The sequence below is a fragment of the Dermacentor variabilis genome, chromosome 6 (genome assembly GCF_050947875.1).
Source record: "Dermacentor variabilis isolate Ectoservices chromosome 6, ASM5094787v1, whole genome shotgun sequence".
NCBI classification, from domain to species: domain Eukaryota; kingdom Metazoa; phylum Arthropoda; class Arachnida; order Ixodida; family Ixodidae; genus Dermacentor; species Dermacentor variabilis.
This window is the reverse complement of record NC_134573.1, coordinates 161,336,213-161,354,323: the sequence shown is the minus strand read 5'-3', so window position 1 is coordinate 161,354,323 and position 18,111 is coordinate 161,336,213. Positions and strand designations below refer to the sequence as shown.

Here is an 18,111-nt window from a genome sequence, read left to right as displayed (position 1 = left end):
AACAACCAAACTGAGGCCACGCGGCGGCCACGCTACGCCTAGCGGCGCTGCCGAGAACTAGAGCGCGCAAGTTGATTAATTCGTTTATCCGAGGTGCAACGGAGAGCGACCCACGCAAGGCACGGGTTCACTCAAAGCTTGTTGGCGTTAAGTGGGGCGCGCGATGTGGACGCTCAAGATATTGCTCGTTAGTGTTTTTTCAAAAGCACTCTTGAATGAGTGAGGCGGCTCTGTGGAGTCGACTCAGGACATCGGCTACTGCGCCTCGTCCACTATGCAACTCACGTCGTTCTCTTGATTCTCCGTTTGATGCGTGTCGCGTGTGGCAAAACGCTACTACTCACTGACGTGAACGCGTCATTTGTGCAGCGCTTGACTCTCATCCAAGATGAAACAGACCGGCTCATTGGACTCGGGAACTGCCAACACAGCCGAAGTTTGCGGAAACGACGACAGTGCTGTCAAGAAGCCATGCCGAGTGTGGTTGGTGCCCGCTTGGATAGCGTTTAGCTTTGTCGCCGTGCTGGTCATTGCACTGGGTATGCTTGCGTTGTGTTTGTTCAGAGTGAACGCCCTTGAAAGTAAAGTTGCGAGCTTGGAGGAGCGCACGTACCAGCTCGAAGTCCGGAGAGATGGCCAGGCGGCTGACCAGCTCTCATCGGCCTTCCTCGCAGCGAGACGGCGAAGACGGCGGCGCGACGTCGAGCCTGCCTGCCTGTGTCCTCCAGGTCCGCCGGGACGGCGAGGAAGGCGCGGAGCGAAGGGCGAAATAGGAGAACTCGGTCCTCCCGGTCCGCCAGGGCTCCCGGGCAAACCAGGCTTTCCGGGTGCAATCGGCATCGACGGCCCGAAAGGCGAACCCGGTCCGATGGGACTGCCCGGTGTGGCAGGGCCGAAGGGCGACAAGGGAGACAAAGGTGAAGGCGTCGTCGTGCGATCCACTAAAGGCATGAAAAGGTCCGTCACGCGGCTTCACGGTGGCACACTTGGATACACGGAAGTTATAGCCATGAAAGGAGCGCCGGGCGAACCGGGTCCCCCAGGCCCTCCAGGACTACCCGGATTCGACGGACGAACGGGACCGCCTGGGGAAGTGGGACCTCCGGGCCCGAAGGGCGACAAGGGTGACCACGGCTTCGTCGGCCTGCCTGGAGACCCCGGCGTGCCAGGTCTACCCGGCCCAAAAGGAAACACCGGTGTGAACGGTCGTGATGGGCTGCGAGGTGAGAAGGGAGACTCTGGCGTCTCTGGTGCACCCGGTGTGGACGGCGAAAAAGGTGATAAAGGAGAGCCCGGTTCGGTTGTGACAACAGATGGTGTTTCGATTCCCACTTCGTTCGTGCAGGGCCCACCCGGCCCACCCGGTCAGAAAGGTGAGCCGGGTTTGAAAGGACCACTAGGGCCGAAGGGAGAAAAGGGAGATGAAGGGAAGAAAGGTAAAAGGGGTCGCATTGGCATATTTGGGAAGCCAGGAGCGAAGGGCGAAAGGGGTGACCTCGGGCTGAAGGGTGAGCATGGAGTACCCGGTGAGAAAGGAGAAAAGGGCAGTTCTGGCGAAGCAGGCCCTTCTGGTGAGCCAGGAGAGGTGGGACCACCTGGTGCTATGGGTTTAACTGGAGAAATGGGGCTGCAGGGGCTCCCAGGTCTTCCAGGCTATCCAGGACCCAAGGGTGAAAGAGGCATTCAAGGAGACTATGGGCCGCAAGGAATGATGGGGCCGCCTGGGCTCTCGGGGCCTCCTGGAAGGCAGGGACCTAAGGGAGAAAAAGGTGACAAAGGGGAATCATCAGTAGCCAAGTATGCAAGGCATACTCTTTTGGGTGCCATGGACGACAGGGACTTTTCTATGATAGGTGGGCCCCCAGGCCCACCAGGCATGCCTGGAGAGCCTGGCCTTCAGGGGCCACCAGGTATCAAAGGGGCCAGAGGAGCAGATGGGCAGAAGGGAGAGCCAGGGGAAAAGGGGGAAGCAGGCAGCCCTGGACCCTTGGGCCTTCCTGGACCTGCCGGTTCGAAAGGCGATCCAGGGAAATCTGGTTTTGATGGAAGGCCTGGTTTAGTTGGAGAACGAGGTGAACCTGGGCGTAAGGGAGACAAAGGGGAACCGGGAATACCTGGCCTGGACGGCCTCCCAGGTCACCAAGGGGAGCCTGGTATTCCTGGTCTTAGAGGGAAACCTGGGCGAAAAGGGGATAAAGGTGACAGTGCTTGGTCTGCAGACCCCTGCCTACCTGGACCTAATGGTCTGCCAAGCAAAGGCTGTTCAGGAGAGCGCAAAGCAGATGGCCAGCATGCTGCTGCTTCTACAAAGCACATAAACTTTCGCTAGTGTGTTATTTTCATTTTACAACTTGTGTTGTGTAAAATAATGTGACCGAGAGGGGGTGCCTTTGTAGATTTGTGCTATTTTGTTTTCACTGTGGATAGGTCATATTTTTGTGTGTTATTTGTTTAAGTGCTTGTACATCATGTCTGTGTGTTTGAAATTTTGTGAAGTCTTTCATCAGTGTTGTAGTCTTTTATTTTGTCATAGTTGCACTGACTTAAAATCTTATGCCTTCATGCCATCAGAACATCTTGTTCATAAAGCGCATCCTCTGAAATAGTTCCTTTTTGCAAGAATGCAGGTATTGCTCTTGACTTTGCATTGCTGTGGATTCAGCTGCTTTGTGGCTGGAGAATTGCCTTTTAAGGTCTACAAATCCTCTCAAGTTGTTGTTTATCCTTGCATACAAGTATGTATCTAGCTTCTGTGATGCCGTCCTAGCAGTTCAAAGTATGCACAACATATAGGACTACGTGCTTTCTGAGTGCTGTTTTAACTTGCATGGTGCATTCAGTCTGAGTAAAAAGCTTTTCAAGCTTTCTTGTATGGTTAACCTGCTAACATATGCTCCATGGCAGCTATGGGCAGCCTTTTGCTGTTAAGGCCTGTCATGCATGAGTGTTCAATAGGGGCAGTTCTCTTACTGCGGTAGCAATGTAGACATAGATGTTAGCAATATAGTACTGGTAGTACCTGCCTTAAATTGATCTCACAAAGCCTCTGTTCCTGCAAATCTCATTCTCTGCTACATTCCGTGCACTGCTCAGAGTTCTTAAGCAGCAATACTCTATGAATATGTTTATACTAGTGCCAAATACATGTGCTTTATATACACACTTTATCTTTACACCTTCTACACTTCTGTTGTATTTTTTGCAACAAGATCTAAGCCATTTTATTTAATTGTGCTAATGCAAACTTTTACTCATGCTTTTACCTTTCAATTCATATGGCTCGGCATGATGTATTCTAATATAAATACATCTGGTTAACTTCTTGCCACCTGTATAGAAGGAAAATAATAAATGCATCTTATGTGGATTGGAGTCTTTTCTATTTTTTTAATCTGGAGGTTGTTGCTGATTTATTCAAAATGTGGAGTCATTTGGCTAGAACATTAATGCATTTAACTCACTGTAACTGCAACCACTTATGCTGAAAGTCTGACTTCATATATAGCACATTTCTGCTTTCTTGTTCATTTACATTTGAGAAGTGAACATGTCTTACTACTTTAGGATGGAAGTATTGGCATTTTGGTTTTGCGTGCCTATGTCAAAAGTGCAGAAATGACAACACACAAATAGACCGACACACAACAGTGCCACTTCCAACAAAGTTATTCAGAGGAAAACAGACTATTTATACACAAGGTGCTCTCACAATGCTTCAGTGTGCAGTCGCGTTTAGATAGTGCAGTTCTTTGGGTGACAACAATAATGATGCTACATTTACACAGTGCTTGACTGCTTCAATAATTCTTCTTGTTTCACTTATCAATCTCACCCTCTTATCGTGACTTCTAGCAACAATAGAGCATGTGTCAAAGTTTGGCGTGCACTTACAATCCTGATGGTGAATCGCCAGGTGACCTCCGCCATTCCTGACCTTTTTTTGGCGTTGCCACAGCCTAACATTTAAATGTTGCTCTGTTTGACCTATGTCTTTCCTACCGCACAATAAAGTTATTTCTTAGCATCATGCCAACCTGACAGGAGACTTACTTGCTCTCGTAGTTTACGATGCAGACTTGTGCTTTGCGGGGAGGAGGGCCAACCCTTGTCCTCACAAAGCACCAGTTTGCGTCGTAAAGAGCAAGTGCGTTTCCTGTCAGGACGGCGTGCTATGTGACATACCTTTATTGTGCAGTAGGAAATATGCAGGTCAAACAGAGATATGTTTGAATCATAGGCTGTGGCAGTACCAAAATAAGGTAAGGAACGTCAGAGAAGGTCATTTCAAAAGTGCATGCCAAATTTTGGTGCATGCTCTGTTGCTGATAGAAGTCGCAATAAGTGGGTGGAATTGATAATAGAGAGAACTATTGAAGCAGGCGAGTGTGGTGTGAGTGTAGCATCCATATAATTATCATTCGAAGTACTGCACTTTTGGAACACGACTTCGCTGATGCACTGCAACAGCTCCTTGTGTATAAATAGTCTGTTTACCTCTGAATAAATTTGTTGGAAGTAGCGCTTTGTGTATGCCAGTCTATATGTGTGTTCTTTTCATGCCTTTTAATACATATATGTCTTTCTGCTGACCAAAAGAATATTCTGCCTACTACGTCATTGCAGTTGGCTGTCAGCATTTATACGAGTCTCAAATGTGGGGCACCTCTAGATGGCCATTGCATGAACGACTGCATGTGGCGCCAGATACCCTGAGTGCTGGTGGTGCGCACTCAGAACGTCAGCCTGGCAATACAAGCTGGGCATTGCTGAGGACAACAAAGAATGTCCTTTCCGGTCTCATAGTCATTCTTGGGGGCCTCATTCAAGTCTGGGCACTCTTTTTTCCCGCACATATTAACAACTACTTTTTAAAGAGCTTGGCTGACCCGACTGCATATGTAGAATGGTGCTGGATTTCATATTGGTGTACAAGTTGTGGCCACTTTCACATAAAAATGACCATATTAAAACAGGATGTCATTTGCTAGAATCATTGATTTGTTGAGGCCATCATAGGCACACTTGGGTAATATGTTGAAAATTGGTGTAATTGGCATCGCAATTGTGTTTTATTGTATTAGTGCACTGACTGATTAATGATTCCGTGATTAATGATTCTCTCATCCAGGTCATATCAAAATGATACCATCCCAGAGTGCTTTTAACCTTGTGCACTATGAACACATTTACATTTGTTTTTTCTTGAATGGAGATACAAGCCTGCCATAACTTGGTATGACGACTTTCTGATAAACGTCGGTCACATTGTGTGAAAAAAGTTAACTTAAGTGTAGCATTGCTTTACATCCTCTTATCAGGATTATAACCTGCTTGTGCAACACTAGCTGTTATCACTGCTCTTACTCGATGTACTTTTTTTTTTCAGAGCAGTAATAGTATGACTGCAGATATAATGTGGGAGCCTGAACCTGAGTTTTCAAAAATGAGATGCTTAGCTAAGCAACTTGGTACCACATGTAGCAGTTGTAGATTAATGCATTGAAACAGGGAAAACGTCTACAGGGGTGCCTTTATGTGGATTTACTTGTTAAATGCACAGCGATGACTTGGACTAAAAGTCGTAAGAAATAGTTTCTCTTTTTCTTTCAGCTGTTGTCAGCAGAATGACCTGCTGCCTGTTGCTATGACATAAAATGTAGCCAAGTCCACGTGGATCCTGTCAACAAGTACAGACCTAATCAAATGTGTCTGAAATGGTTGAGCAAGCAGCTTCACACGACACATGATGTCCCGCAGCAGTAGTTGGATTCAATATCACTAGACCAAGATCACTAGATCTTACTTAGTATATTGGCAATGCATAATGAGCATTTATGTAAGGTGTGTTTAGTCTCATCAAAATGCATGCACACATTTTACTGACAGGCAGCGGTGATAGTTCAGCAATTACTTTTTTCCCAGCTGCAACTCTCTGTATATAGGCAACATGCAGACCTGAGCCTGCAGGTTGCCACGTGCAAGCTGCTTATCCTTTTTACTAACTGATCTTAAACAGCAGCTGCCGCCAGATGTCACAGGTGTAGTCTGGAGCTGTTTGCCTGACCACTCCAGACAATCGTAATGCAGTGTGTATGTTTCCTTGCTCAGTTATTTTGTGCACTGTGCTTTGGCATACATATGCAATTAAAATCTTATTTGTCCGCAAAATTTTTCAAAGTAAATATTTTGCGAGTACATTTCTTGAAAAATTGCCATGAATCTTATAAAAAGTCCGGTATGGTTGAGCTCAATATCTTTTCTGGCTTGTTTGTTATGAAGTGATTCCGTTTAGTTTAGAATATGCTCCAGCACTCACTTCTCCTCTGGAAATTGCAGTGAGAAAAAATTATCTTTGTAACAATACAGTAAACATTGAAGTGGAACTCTTGAGGGTTTGCTACATCGCTATGTGCCGAAGTCATTGAGTACAGTGCGGTTCACTGTTAGAGAGAAGAATGAAATGTGCTGCCTTCGCTTGGCTGGCATGGCTGAGGAAGCTATGTGAGTGCATTGCACAAGTGTGCTGAAAGGAGTCAGAGGTACCAACCACAAGTTATCTGCTGCAAATCTAGGCGATCATACTCTCGCGAGAGAGCAAAATCCAGACATGCTCTGCACTCAAGTATTCCCTTGAACAGAGGACTATATTTGTACATATATCCGTTTTGGCGGCTATGGCATTCTGCTGCAGAGCATGGGATCACAGGTTTGACACTTGGCCGTGGCAGGAGGGGGGGAGGGATTATGGGGCTTCAGCTACCCACCCCTCCTTGAAATTTTTTTTCGCTGTCATGCACTGCCATGCAAAACAACCTTTGGTGCTGGAAATCATTCAGGATTTTGTCTAGAATGTATTTTTCACGCTCGAAAAGTCATTTCGGCGCGAAGATTGTGACTCGGGCTGGATTTTGTGGCAACGCCCATGCACCTGGAGCCACATGACACAAAGAGCCCCATCTGAGCACAAAGTTTCAAGGGTGTTTTGATGGTGAGCAGGCTCGTCGCGGCGTCTCACGGATGTTGTGCAATCTATGGAGCGCATGGATTTCAATTCCGAAACTATATGGTACAAAGATCACATAAACTTTTGATGCAAGAGGTGCACTGACATTTCGAAAGTCGTCCTTTAGCTTTTGAATTGCGGGTCTTTGTGGGTTTAATATAAACATTTGACGCCAAAGGTGCATTGACTTTTCTAAAGCCATACATCGAACCACACAATGAGACAAGCCAAATCAACACACTATCAGACAAGTTGACAAAGCACGCAGCGAGGTCCGATGAAACGAAGCATTGTGATGGTTCATTTGTGCTGTCATGTCTCAGAAAAAAATATCAACATTTTTTTCACCTGTGCCAAAGCATCCATGTCAAGACACTAAAGCCAGCAAAGGTAACTACATTCTTATTTATTTTTTCTACTTTTACTTTTATTTGCGAGGACACATTGAGCCTTTTAAATTTTCTTGTTCTCACTAACCGCGGCTGCCAGAGCCAGCCATAGGTCATGCATTTTACACGTGTTGCCCTGACAATCGCGCGCCACACTTTGGGGCGTGTTCATTTTTCTTTCGCAGAGTGGATTTTGGCCTCGCAGAGTTTTGGACGCTTTCTGGCTAGCAGACAAGAAAAAGAAGCAATGGTCGCTCGCCGCCACCGCTGTAGGGACTCGACGGATTGCAACTCATTTACTTAAGGGCATCACCTTCACTTCGATGTTATCGCAATCTCTCCGGAAAGTCTTTTTTTCCCACCAGTGTAGGATAACGTGCAGAATGCATATGGTTCTCTGTGGACGAAGCGTCTCACATTTTCTTCAATATTCCTTTGGTAGCCTCATTAGGTGCCCAAAGTAGGCATTCAGTTGTGGCCAGCATGCTTTCCTTTGCGTTTTTTTCATTTCGGCGTCCCTGCCCCACAAAAGAAAAAGAAAGAAAACATTGCGGCGCAGCGAGTTGTCGCGTGGTGAAAGGTCGATTTTGTTACTTCTTCTTTTGCAGAAAGTCATGAGCCACAGGACTCTTCAGTTGCCGGATACTCTTATTGCGATAGCAATTATATGGAAACTCAAGGTGCATTCCTGTCGTCGCTGCCACTGTCATGTTCTGTATGAAGTCCAGGGGCGATAACATGTGCGAGTGCGAGTGAAAGCGTAGGAGGCGGGGGTTGAGCTGATGATGGTGGGTCAGTCTTGTGTGCACAACGGAGAAAAGCGGGGAGAAAGCATGCCGCCTTCCATCGCGTGCGATGCATCAGAGCGAGTGGAGGGAGGGGGGGCTTAGGATTCTGTTATCTGTGATTGTGCAACATGTCCATTTGCCTTGTTTGATGCATTATACAGGGTGTTTCAGTGAACTTTAGCCAGAGTTTTAAAATATGCCGTTGCACTCAAAGACGACGCGACCAAATGCATGTTGCTCACTTTTGTATGCAGTGTGTCACACTATCTTTTCTATTTTGTTTAATTACATGATTAGTGAAGATTAGTTAACCAACTTCTGAAACAATGAAGCTAGGAAAGAAATTCAAATTAGAAAGTTGCAGAGCGGTTTGCAAAACGTCCAAATAAACTTTCTGTCTTTCTATCTATTAATAGTATTAGTGTTTTTCAGCTTACTGCAGATGCCCACGAAATACAAAAAAAACACAATGTGGCATGCGCATTGTGATTGCGCTGCTTCCAAGCATTCTGCGCATAAACAGCCATGGGTGCGCTGCCGCTTAGAAAAGCGGCAGGGTAGCGACGCAAGCGTTGGCTGTTCGATTTAAGCTACCAACCGTTATCGCTTGCGCTGCATAAAGCGGCTGACGGACATGGTGGTGGTGGTGGTAGGTAATAGTTTCAGGCAGCGATAAACAGACTATCGTGCATTGGCTGTTAAAGCGGGAGCAATTTCGTGATGCCTTTTTCCAACAAGGAAAAAGCAGACATGATCCTTGTCCTAGGAGCTGCAAGCGGACAGAAACGGCAAGCTGCGAAAATATTTTGAAGCTGGCACCCGAGCACTCGACCCAGCCGGATGACAATTATCAACACCTACGAGTCGCTTAACAAACCAGAAGCTTCACAAGAAAGAGACAGAGATCTTCAGTCATAAATAATGAGGTTCACTCCAACGTTTTGTCTTTCATGGTGGTTAATCCACACGTTAGCATGCGCAGCGTGGCGCACAGCTCGGTGTGTCCAACTCGACTACCTGGAGCATTTTGAAAACAGCTGGACTGCACCCCTATCATCTGCAGTTGCATCAATGCCTGGAGTCAAGGAATCTCCAAAAGAGACTCGACTTTGCCAATTTGATTTTGATTCAGGAGGAGCAGGATTCTGACTTTCTCGCCAAGGTACCCTGGACTGGCGAGGCAAACTTTTCCCGAAATTGCCAAGTAAATATCCACAATTCACACTATTGGAGCGACCGAAATACCCACTGGCTAGGAAGATCCCGCCACCAATATCAGTGGTCTTTTAACGTCTGGTGTGGAATATATGACAGCACAGTCATTGGCCCAGTGTTTTTAACAACACTGACTGGCAATAGGTATGCGAGTTCCTCAAAGGGCCGGTTGAAGACTTCTGCTGCAACATGACACTAGCCCAGCTTGACGCAAGTAGTATTAGCATAACGGGGCCCCCAGCCCACACCTACAGTCAAGCACGAGCATGGCTTGATGTTACCTTCCCAGGGCAGTGGATAGGGAGAAACGAGCCTGTCCTGTAGCCAGCAAGGTCACCCGACCTAAACCCTATTGACTTTTGCTTGTGGGGCTATATCAAGGATCACATATACACAATGGAAAGGACGACTCCAGAATCCTTACAGGAGAAGATAATTGAAGTCTGCCACAGCATTTCACCGACGGTGCTCAAGGCAGCGACAGCAAGCCTTCTCAGAAGATCCTAGTGTTGTATCACTGCAGAAGGTGACCTCTTTGAGCATTTGCTGGCAAAACACATGAAAAATAAATGTAAATTCAGTGAAAGACGGTGTCTGGCCATTTAGGATACTCTTATTCTACCATTTTAGGCCTTCTGAAAACTTTTTTTTTTATTTAGGGATGTTCAATTTGCTTACAGCTGTCGCAAAATGATGGACTTGTTGCTTCCGGCAGCACAAGCAATAACTGCTGCATCTGCTTATCGCTATAACGAACTGTCACGAGGGGAGCATATCGGTGATGTAAATGGCACAGTCAATGCCTACGTCACTGCCCTGTCACCTTTTAAGCGGCAGTGCGCCTATGGCTGTTTGTGCGCGGAACGTTCGGGAGAATGCAATCACAATGTGTAAGCGGGCATGTCACATGGTGTGTTGTATTTCGCGGGCATCATCAGTAAGCTGAAATACACTAATACTTAATAGACAGAAAGACAGAAACTGTTTATTCGGGCATTTGGAAAACTGCTCTGCAACTTTCTAATAGGAATTTTTTTCCTAGCTTCGTTACTTCACAAGTTGATTAATCAATCTTGACTAAAAATCTAATTAAGCAAGATACAAAAAGTAGCTTGACACACTACATACAAAAGTGAGCAACATGCATTTGGTCACGTCATCTTAGAGTGCATTGGCATATATTCCTAAACTCTGGCTAAAATTAGCTGAGACACCTTGCGTACAGTGACTTTGCTTAGATACATAGATCTGTTGGAGACTTATACATATATTTGAATATCTTGTTGTGAGGTTTTGTGGATACATGCAGTGAACTTTGTTTCCAGTGACTATTTTTTGCCCTTTATCAAGCTTTCTCTTCGCATTTCTCATGTATATTTTGCAGAACTCCTGCCTTTTATATGTGATCTCTGTTGCGATTGTAATTTTGGTGCAATTACAATACACAACCGGTGACAGCTGCTCCTGCGCAATACATCGGAATGAAGGACAGCATCACTGAGGTTTTTCCCTGGCCATTGCATACGTACAAAAATATAAACAAGGTTCTTGAATGACAAAGTTTCATCGAAATATTTGTCCTCTACTCATTCATTTCACGGCCTTTACATTTATCATATCAGCGGCATGCACACCTTTGCTGATTTCGAACTGATATAGTTCTAAAGTTTTTGTGATATTTTCTTTACTTATTCAATAGATAAAAATGTGGAAGTGTTGATATCAGTTAATGGCACAATTTTTGGGACATATGGATACCTTCTTTTATGAAAAGATACATATTTTACTTGTCTTAACAGTACGTAGTATCCAAGAATTCGTTCGCAGCACCCTTGAACAATGGCAATGCAGTTATTATTCATGTATTTGATCCCTTGACAAATTCTGTAAGGAGCAGGCAGAGCTCCAACGTGAGCCCCCCCTCCCCCGAATGAAATTTCTGGCTATGCCACTGGTACCCAGTGACCCAAATTGTCTGCTCAGCAAGATAGCAGCTAGCACATACTTAGTGGCCCAAGCTAATAGATAACTTGGGTCGCTGGGTGCATCAAAGAGGTTATATACAGACTACAAACTGGGTGAAGTTCCCAAACAATGCTAATCACTTTAAAAGTAATCTGCAGTCCCCACTATGATGTAATACCCATCAATTCATTCTAATGTGTAAACCTTGAATTCAATATAGCGGAATTTTCGTGCCCAAGCCGAAGATGTTTTATTTGTGGGAAAGTTGTTACAAGTCATAAATATAAACAGCGCACAGGTATACGAGATAGTAACAACCTCTAGCTGGGAACTACTGAGAAAATTTCAGCAGTATTGTTAACTATTCATGGTGAGAAAAAAGGAGAAACAAGGAAAGCAACTCTCCCAGGGTAACATTACAAACAATTTGTTACTATGGAGGCAATTGTTGACAATAAACTTGCAAAGAAATGCAGCCATGAGCAGGGTTGCTAGTCAGGCAAGGGAAAATTGTTGGGTAATACATTTGAAATTGATGGCTTGACATTTTGTCTGGCCAGGTGGTAAACTCATGTCAAAAAGGAAGGATGCCATTCAAAATTTGTTGCTAATAAGTATTAGACATTTAGCTTGTGTACTCAAGCCTTGTTCACAAAAATTAACGGGTTGAAATGACACCTAGGCGTCTTGCATATGCATGTGGACAATTGCCATCGTTGCAATTCAGCGTTTCATCTGTGCTCTGTATAGCAATGAACTCGAGATAGTGTGGTGACATCCAATTTCTTTCCTTCGTAATAATGGAAGCCTTGTCTACAGTCGTGATTACAGGCTGACATGCGCTCCGCAAGTGCATTGGAAGCGACATTCCTCTTTTTGACATGATACACATGTTGCTTCAAGGACTTTTTGAAACAGCAACCGTCCTGAGAACCTATGAAATCATTATGGCCCATGTTCCTATCCGAAAGCTGCAGCATGAATTGTTGCACATGAAGGACAGGCTAAAGAAGGAAAGGTTTCCAGGTGTTGTGTACAAAATACCATGTGCAAACTTACTATGCTTACATTGGCAAAAGTTGCAGTTTCGAGATGTGCTTGAAGCAACGTATGTATGATGCCAAAAAGAATGTCTCGTCTGATGTGCTTGTGGAACACTTGGCAGCCTCTAATCGTGACGCTGACTGGAACAAGCTTTCCATTATTGCCAAGGCAAGAGGCTGGATTTCACGGCAGTATCTCGAGGCCCTTTCTATCCAGACTACAGAGAAAAAAAAATGCTGAATCGTGACGGCAATTTCTTGCCTGAATACGCAAGATGCCTAGGTTGGGTATTAAAACGTACTTAAGTTTGCCATTTCGACCAGTTAAGTGTTTGTGCACAAGGCTTTTGTACAGAAGCTGAAATGTCTACCTGTTAACAAGACATTTTGGTTGGCGTCCTTTTTTATTGTGACATGGCAATGCCTTTTGTTTATCATCCTGTGAGCAAAGCACTTTTAAGTTAAAAAAAAGGGCAGCATTGTGACTGCTTCATTTCAGCCTCCTTTAAGAACTTTCATTGGCAGAGGGCTTGATATCTTTAGTATTTTAGTGCTCATAGAAGCCTTAATATGAAATTCAGGCCCATGAACCAATCTAGCACATCAAAATTTCCATTATGGGAACCTAATTTTTGGGTTAGAAGTGGACAGAGATGTTTCATCACAGTGACTACTACTGAGGTGTTCTCATGAAGAGTGAACAACCCTGCACATGCCTATATATTCACATGCTATACGTCAGGATTATATTAAACTCAGAAACAGAACACTGATATAAATTGAATGCTTTAATAAAGTATCTATGTACACTGCCTTGCATACAATGTTAGTGCCAGAAAAAAAATAGTGACTGATTAAATGGCCTCTCATAGCCACAGCCAGCAATGGAACGCATTTGGTCGTCCATTTTGTGTAATAGAATGGTCAAAAACAGTGTTTTCCAAACTCATTGGAAACAAATAAGTTCGTGCCTTATACAAAAAGCAACAAAGAGAACTTCGGAAACTAACTTGTCACATTTCGTTGCATTTTGCAGGAGCCAGAACGAACTAATAATTTAACATAAGCTTGGTGCGAAAGCATGAATACCAAATGTTCAATTTCACAAAATGGGTGTGAAAATGTTACTGGCGGCTCACTCAAGTGTGGGGAATCTTTGACATTTCCATGCTTTGCACAACTTGATCATGCAAGAATTTCTGCATGGAGCAAAATAACAATAATACAAATTTGTGCACAGTCAAACATAGAGTATCTGACCAATACACACTGACATAAGTTTACAATGAGTGATGACTTTGGCTCACTGCCGAAACTCTGATTCTGAGCCCCTGTCTGAGTCCTGGTCTATTTCCTCTTCTTCCGCGTGGTCATCGTCTTCACGCTGGCGCTTTCTTCCCCGATATTGACGTCCTGGTGCTCTCGCCACAGGTTGCTCAGCTTCGCCATGGACGAGGCTCGTGCGGTAAAGGAGCAGAGGCTGCCAGTCATCAGCTCGCGAAGCTGGCAGTTTGGCTTGGACATGTCTGTCCAGGTACTGAAGTACGACCTTCTTGTCCAGCTTCATTAACTTGTTTGTGAACTCACAAAGAAGCTCCAGGAAAGGAAGGTTTGGCGGTGGCCCCAGGGGATTCAGCGGGTTCTCGAATGGCGTACAAGCGAAAATGATGCCTTCACGATGAAGAGCTGCGACGGAGTCTCTGTTCTTGACTTGGTCAAGGCCAAAGGACAAGGCAAACCGTTTCGCCAGTTCTTTGATGGCAACAAAACCTTCATCCTGACGGGCAATATTTCCCAGTTGGTCTCGGTCCAGTGCATTGAAGAGAGATGTGAGCGACTGTACCATGGTGCGTGCACAGTTGACCTTATTGATCTCGCGAGCTTTTCCCAGTGTTGCTTTGATGATGTCCCCATAGTCATTGTAGAACCGAACGTAGTGCTTGAAGACATCCGAAGCTTGACGTACACTGATGACATTGTACACAACGAGCTTGCAGAAGGAGGCCAAGAAGTTGCGGCGCTTGTGTAGCTCTTCAATCTTGCGGTGTTCATCTTGCTCGTCATCTGCGGCTGAGTCATCTTCCACAAAAACGTTATTCTGGATGAACTCACCAAGGTTTGCCTGCAGGGCACGATCCGGTTCATAGACAAGAGCACTGAAGGGCTCACTGTCACCCAGCTGCCGGCAGAAGATGACGAGCAGGTCACAGATACTCACAAAGGCCTCTTCCTGCAAGGCACCAGTGCAATGGCGAAGCATATACACCATGGTGTCCATAAACTCGCGGAGACGGTTTCTCAAGGCATGCACGTGTGCCATCTGAATGTTGCCTTCATCCAGCACTGCCAGGTCCCACATGATACCCGATGAACAGCACGAAATGGCATGCTTGACACCTTCCAGAGACAAGCTGCGCTCTCCGGCACCTTTGACCCAATAGTCAAAGATTCCCTCCCAGATGGTCCAGGGACCCAAGTTGTGGCACCCATAAAATATTGATACTTTCTTGAGTGCCGACTGTACTGCGTAGATATCATCATCATCAGCATCCTCTCCTGCTTCTGCATAAGCAGCCAGGGCCTGCTTGTATCGGCCAACAAGAGAATCAATCAGCGTTCCCCTCGACACAGCACAACGTGAATGAACAGCTAGTTCTTCACTGCACAGAGCCTCGTAGGTTCTGGCACACGTTTCAAGCACTTCTGTGTTGTCGTGACGCTCGACAATCTCTTGTATCAGTTTCAGCAGCGAGTCTAGCGACTTCTCCTGCCTGCTAGACGTGTAGATCTCCAGATCAAAATACTGTGGCAACACCATAAGATTGGCAATTTTTTCCTGGTCTGCGATGTACTTGCTGAGGAGGCTTGGCAATGCCTGTATAAAGTGCTCTGTCAGCTTGACACGGTCATCGGCCACCTGCTTCATCTCCTTGTTCGACATCTGTTTGCGATTGGGTCCTCTTCCCACTGGTGGTTCACCCGTAGCAGCCTGTTTGGTGCAGCAGACCATAATCTCAATGAGGGAAGTTTCTTGCCGATCATCCAGCTGCTCTTCCTCTGGTCCTGGCTCTTCAAGCAGAAGGTCAGTCATGCATTCCCAGTCTTTCATCATAGGGTTACTGTCGATTAGACTGTCCACAAGGTAGGCACCATGCTCATGCAATTCACTCTCAATGAAAAACTGCACTAAGTCACGGATCAGCGGAGTGTTCACTGAACGTTTCTTGCCACGTCTTGTGCGCAGACCTTGCACCGCCGCTTCGTCGGGCTGGAAAAGCCTCTCATTGAGGAACTCTCCAGCAGCTTGAGCAACAGCTCTGTGTGAGCTGTACACAAGCTCATAGACATGCTCACAGTCCTTATCAGTTAGGATCTCCCGGTGAAACTTGTGGATACTAATGACAAGCTTGACGGCATGGACAGCTACTTCATACTCCTTGTCCAAAGTCATGGTAACTATGCGGTCCTTGAATTTGTTGGTAAACAGCTCCATCTTACTTGTTAGCTCTTCAGAAGAATACAGAGGAAGCAGTGCTTGCAGGCACCGCAGTCTCACATCTCCCACTTTATCGTGCAGGGTCCAGCCCAGGTACTTGAGATAACTGTCATCTAGGAAGTGCTGGTGGAACCGCTTCATCCACTGGCCAATCTCCAGCATGCAAATTGAACGCACTTCAGGAAGTGTGTCTCGATAGCGGTGGACAAACACACTTTTGAACATGTAGGTTAGCATATTCTTGATCTCTTCCATGTTTTCCTCCAGGTCCTGGCGTTTGGTCATGAGCAGTTCAAGACGCTCAGTTGCACGTTTGTCCTTGTTCTTCTGCCGCTCTGCCTCATATTGACGTTGGGTGTTGTCCAAGCTTATGCTCAAGTTGAGAGCCACATCAACAAGTGCCGTCATCAACTTCATTGCAGCCAGTGTCGATGTGTGCCGGAAAGCACGAACCTGCATGAAAGCATGTTTCCGCCAGGTTAGGTTACAGCCAGACTAGAAAAATACTTACGCAGACATGGAGGATAAAATACTTCACCTTGAAACTAACAAATGACAATCACTTCACATAGAGAGGTCACCGCTGCTAATACAACAGAACCATGCCTGCTAGCTCTCGGTTCATACGATTTTCTCGTTAATACGTTCGCGGCAAAGAGCACTTACAATACTTTATTTGGGTCACATGTTTATCTCGTTTTTTTTTTTTTTTCAAACCGGACCAACATTATACTGTCTTTCCTCTCCCACGCTTTACTTTTTTTCATACGCGCACGTGCGTATTCAATAGTGGCCCTAATTTGCGGCACACAGTAAGAAACTGATGTGTTTAGCTCACCTGTGAATCGGACAATCCAGTGAGTATGGAGATCACGTTGTCCATTAAGAACTGATCGTAGATGATGCTGTATTGACACTGGCGCACCAGAATTTGCACGAACTCGCAGAAGGTCTGCCGAAACTTCTTCCACTGGGGGCCCGTCATAATGAGCGGGTAGTCACCACTCTCCTCGTCAAACTCTTCAGTCATTTTCCTAATGATCTGATTGTGCTCCATGGTAACCTGCATCTGAGGTGTGATGCGGCCCTTGCACCCAGAACAGTGGAAGAAGAAAGTCATTAGGTCCAGAAGAGCGGCATCTCTGTCTTGTTTGTACGACTCTATCCAGTCGTCGACCACGGCGGTAAGCGAGTGGCGACCAAGCCTGACCACGTCATAAAGAGTGCCTGGGTCTTCGCTTGTTATGCTTTCCGATGCATTGCGTCTCCCTCCACGGCCTCTGCCACCACCGCGCCCGCGTCCTCTTCCACGACCGCCTTCACCTACCCGACGTCGCTTTCCGCGGGACCTGGTGCCGAACTCGACTTCTGAGGAGTTATCGTTCGACTCATTAAGCCCGTCGTCTAACTCGGAAAAGAAGTCGTCCGGGTCGAGACCCGAGTGGTCGGTGCCATCGTCCTCACTTTGTCGTGTACGCTTCCTCCCGGCAATGGCGTTGCGGAGGATCATTGCCGCGAATTTTGGGCTGCCTTACTCTTGAAGTGGCAGGCTGCTGCTTTTCCAACTGACGCCGTCACATACGTGACACATAAACGTACAGCACAAGTAAGCACAAGCTAAAGTATTTCGGCGCGAAGTGCCGCCATCACGTAAGCGTCTTGACCCGTGTTGTCGATGGCTATTTAACACCATGGTTGCGATTGCAACTCTAACCGCTAACGTTAAGCGTCCGACAATAATAACAAAAAAGCTAGTATATTGTTTTAAGACGACATTTCGCTCAATACTTTCATCAGTTTGGCACAAAATGATAACGATGTCGATTATATAGATATGCGCCGCATGGCTCAGCAGGGGCAAGGAGACCAGCGGGCCCCAGCGAATGAATGACGCGCGCACTGCGACTCGCGGCGACTGTGCGGTCACATCTGACTTTGATCGCGAAGAACAACGTCTCACGGAGTCGCACTGTAAGTAAAAGCGTTACAGTCTCCTTATTTGTGTTATATTTCGCAGGCCACTGACATCGTACAACGCGTAAACACGCGGTACTCGTTTGCTGTCCTCATTTAGCGTGAACACTTGCTCGTTCGTTTCTTGTCGGGTTCTGCTAACGCCATCACGGAAGCACGATTCGTGATGCCTCTTGCGAGTTCCCGCGCATGTCATTTGACTTGTTTCCTTTGTTGCCGTGTGTAACAGCTGCCTGTC

General features: G+C 46.0%; 3 protein-coding genes across 6 annotated transcripts in view; 2 read left to right on the top strand and 1 right to left on the bottom strand.

Annotated features, from left to right (window-relative positions):
• The first annotated feature begins 24 nt into the window (after positions 1-24).
• Positions 25-3,367, top strand: LOC142585608 (uncharacterized). Its single transcript, XM_075696497.1, has one exon. The coding sequence runs from the start codon at positions 389-391 to the stop codon at positions 2,327-2,329; it is 1,941 nt and encodes a 646-aa protein (XP_075552612.1). The 5' UTR covers positions 25-388; the 3' UTR covers positions 2,330-3,367.
• Positions 3,368-13,171: 9,804 nt separating this feature from the next.
• Positions 13,172-17,586, bottom strand: SA1 (stromal antigen). Its single transcript, XM_075696490.1, has 2 exons — positions 16,738-17,586; positions 13,172-16,352 (listed from the first exon to the last, which is right to left on the bottom strand). The coding sequence occupies exons 1-2, from the start codon at positions 17,407-17,409 to the stop codon at positions 13,707-13,709; spliced, it is 3,318 nt and encodes a 1,105-aa protein (XP_075552605.1). The 5' UTR covers positions 17,410-17,586; the 3' UTR covers positions 13,172-13,706.
• Positions 17,587-17,719: 133 nt separating this feature from the next.
• Positions 17,720-18,111, top strand: part of Ctps (CTP synthase) — a 43,636-nt gene continuing 43,244 nt past the window's right edge. The window contains exon 1 of one of the 4 annotated variants that reach the window (XM_075696493.1): positions 17,720-17,870. Coding sequence is in view for 3 of the 4 variants with exons in the window: in XM_075696494.1 (XP_075552609.1) it covers positions 17,783-17,870 (88 nt within the window). In the remaining variant the exon portion in view is untranslated. The remainder of the gene's footprint in view (positions 17,871-18,111) is intronic. The other 3 variants (XM_075696491.1, XM_075696492.1, XM_075696494.1) reach the window with 3 other exon arrangements.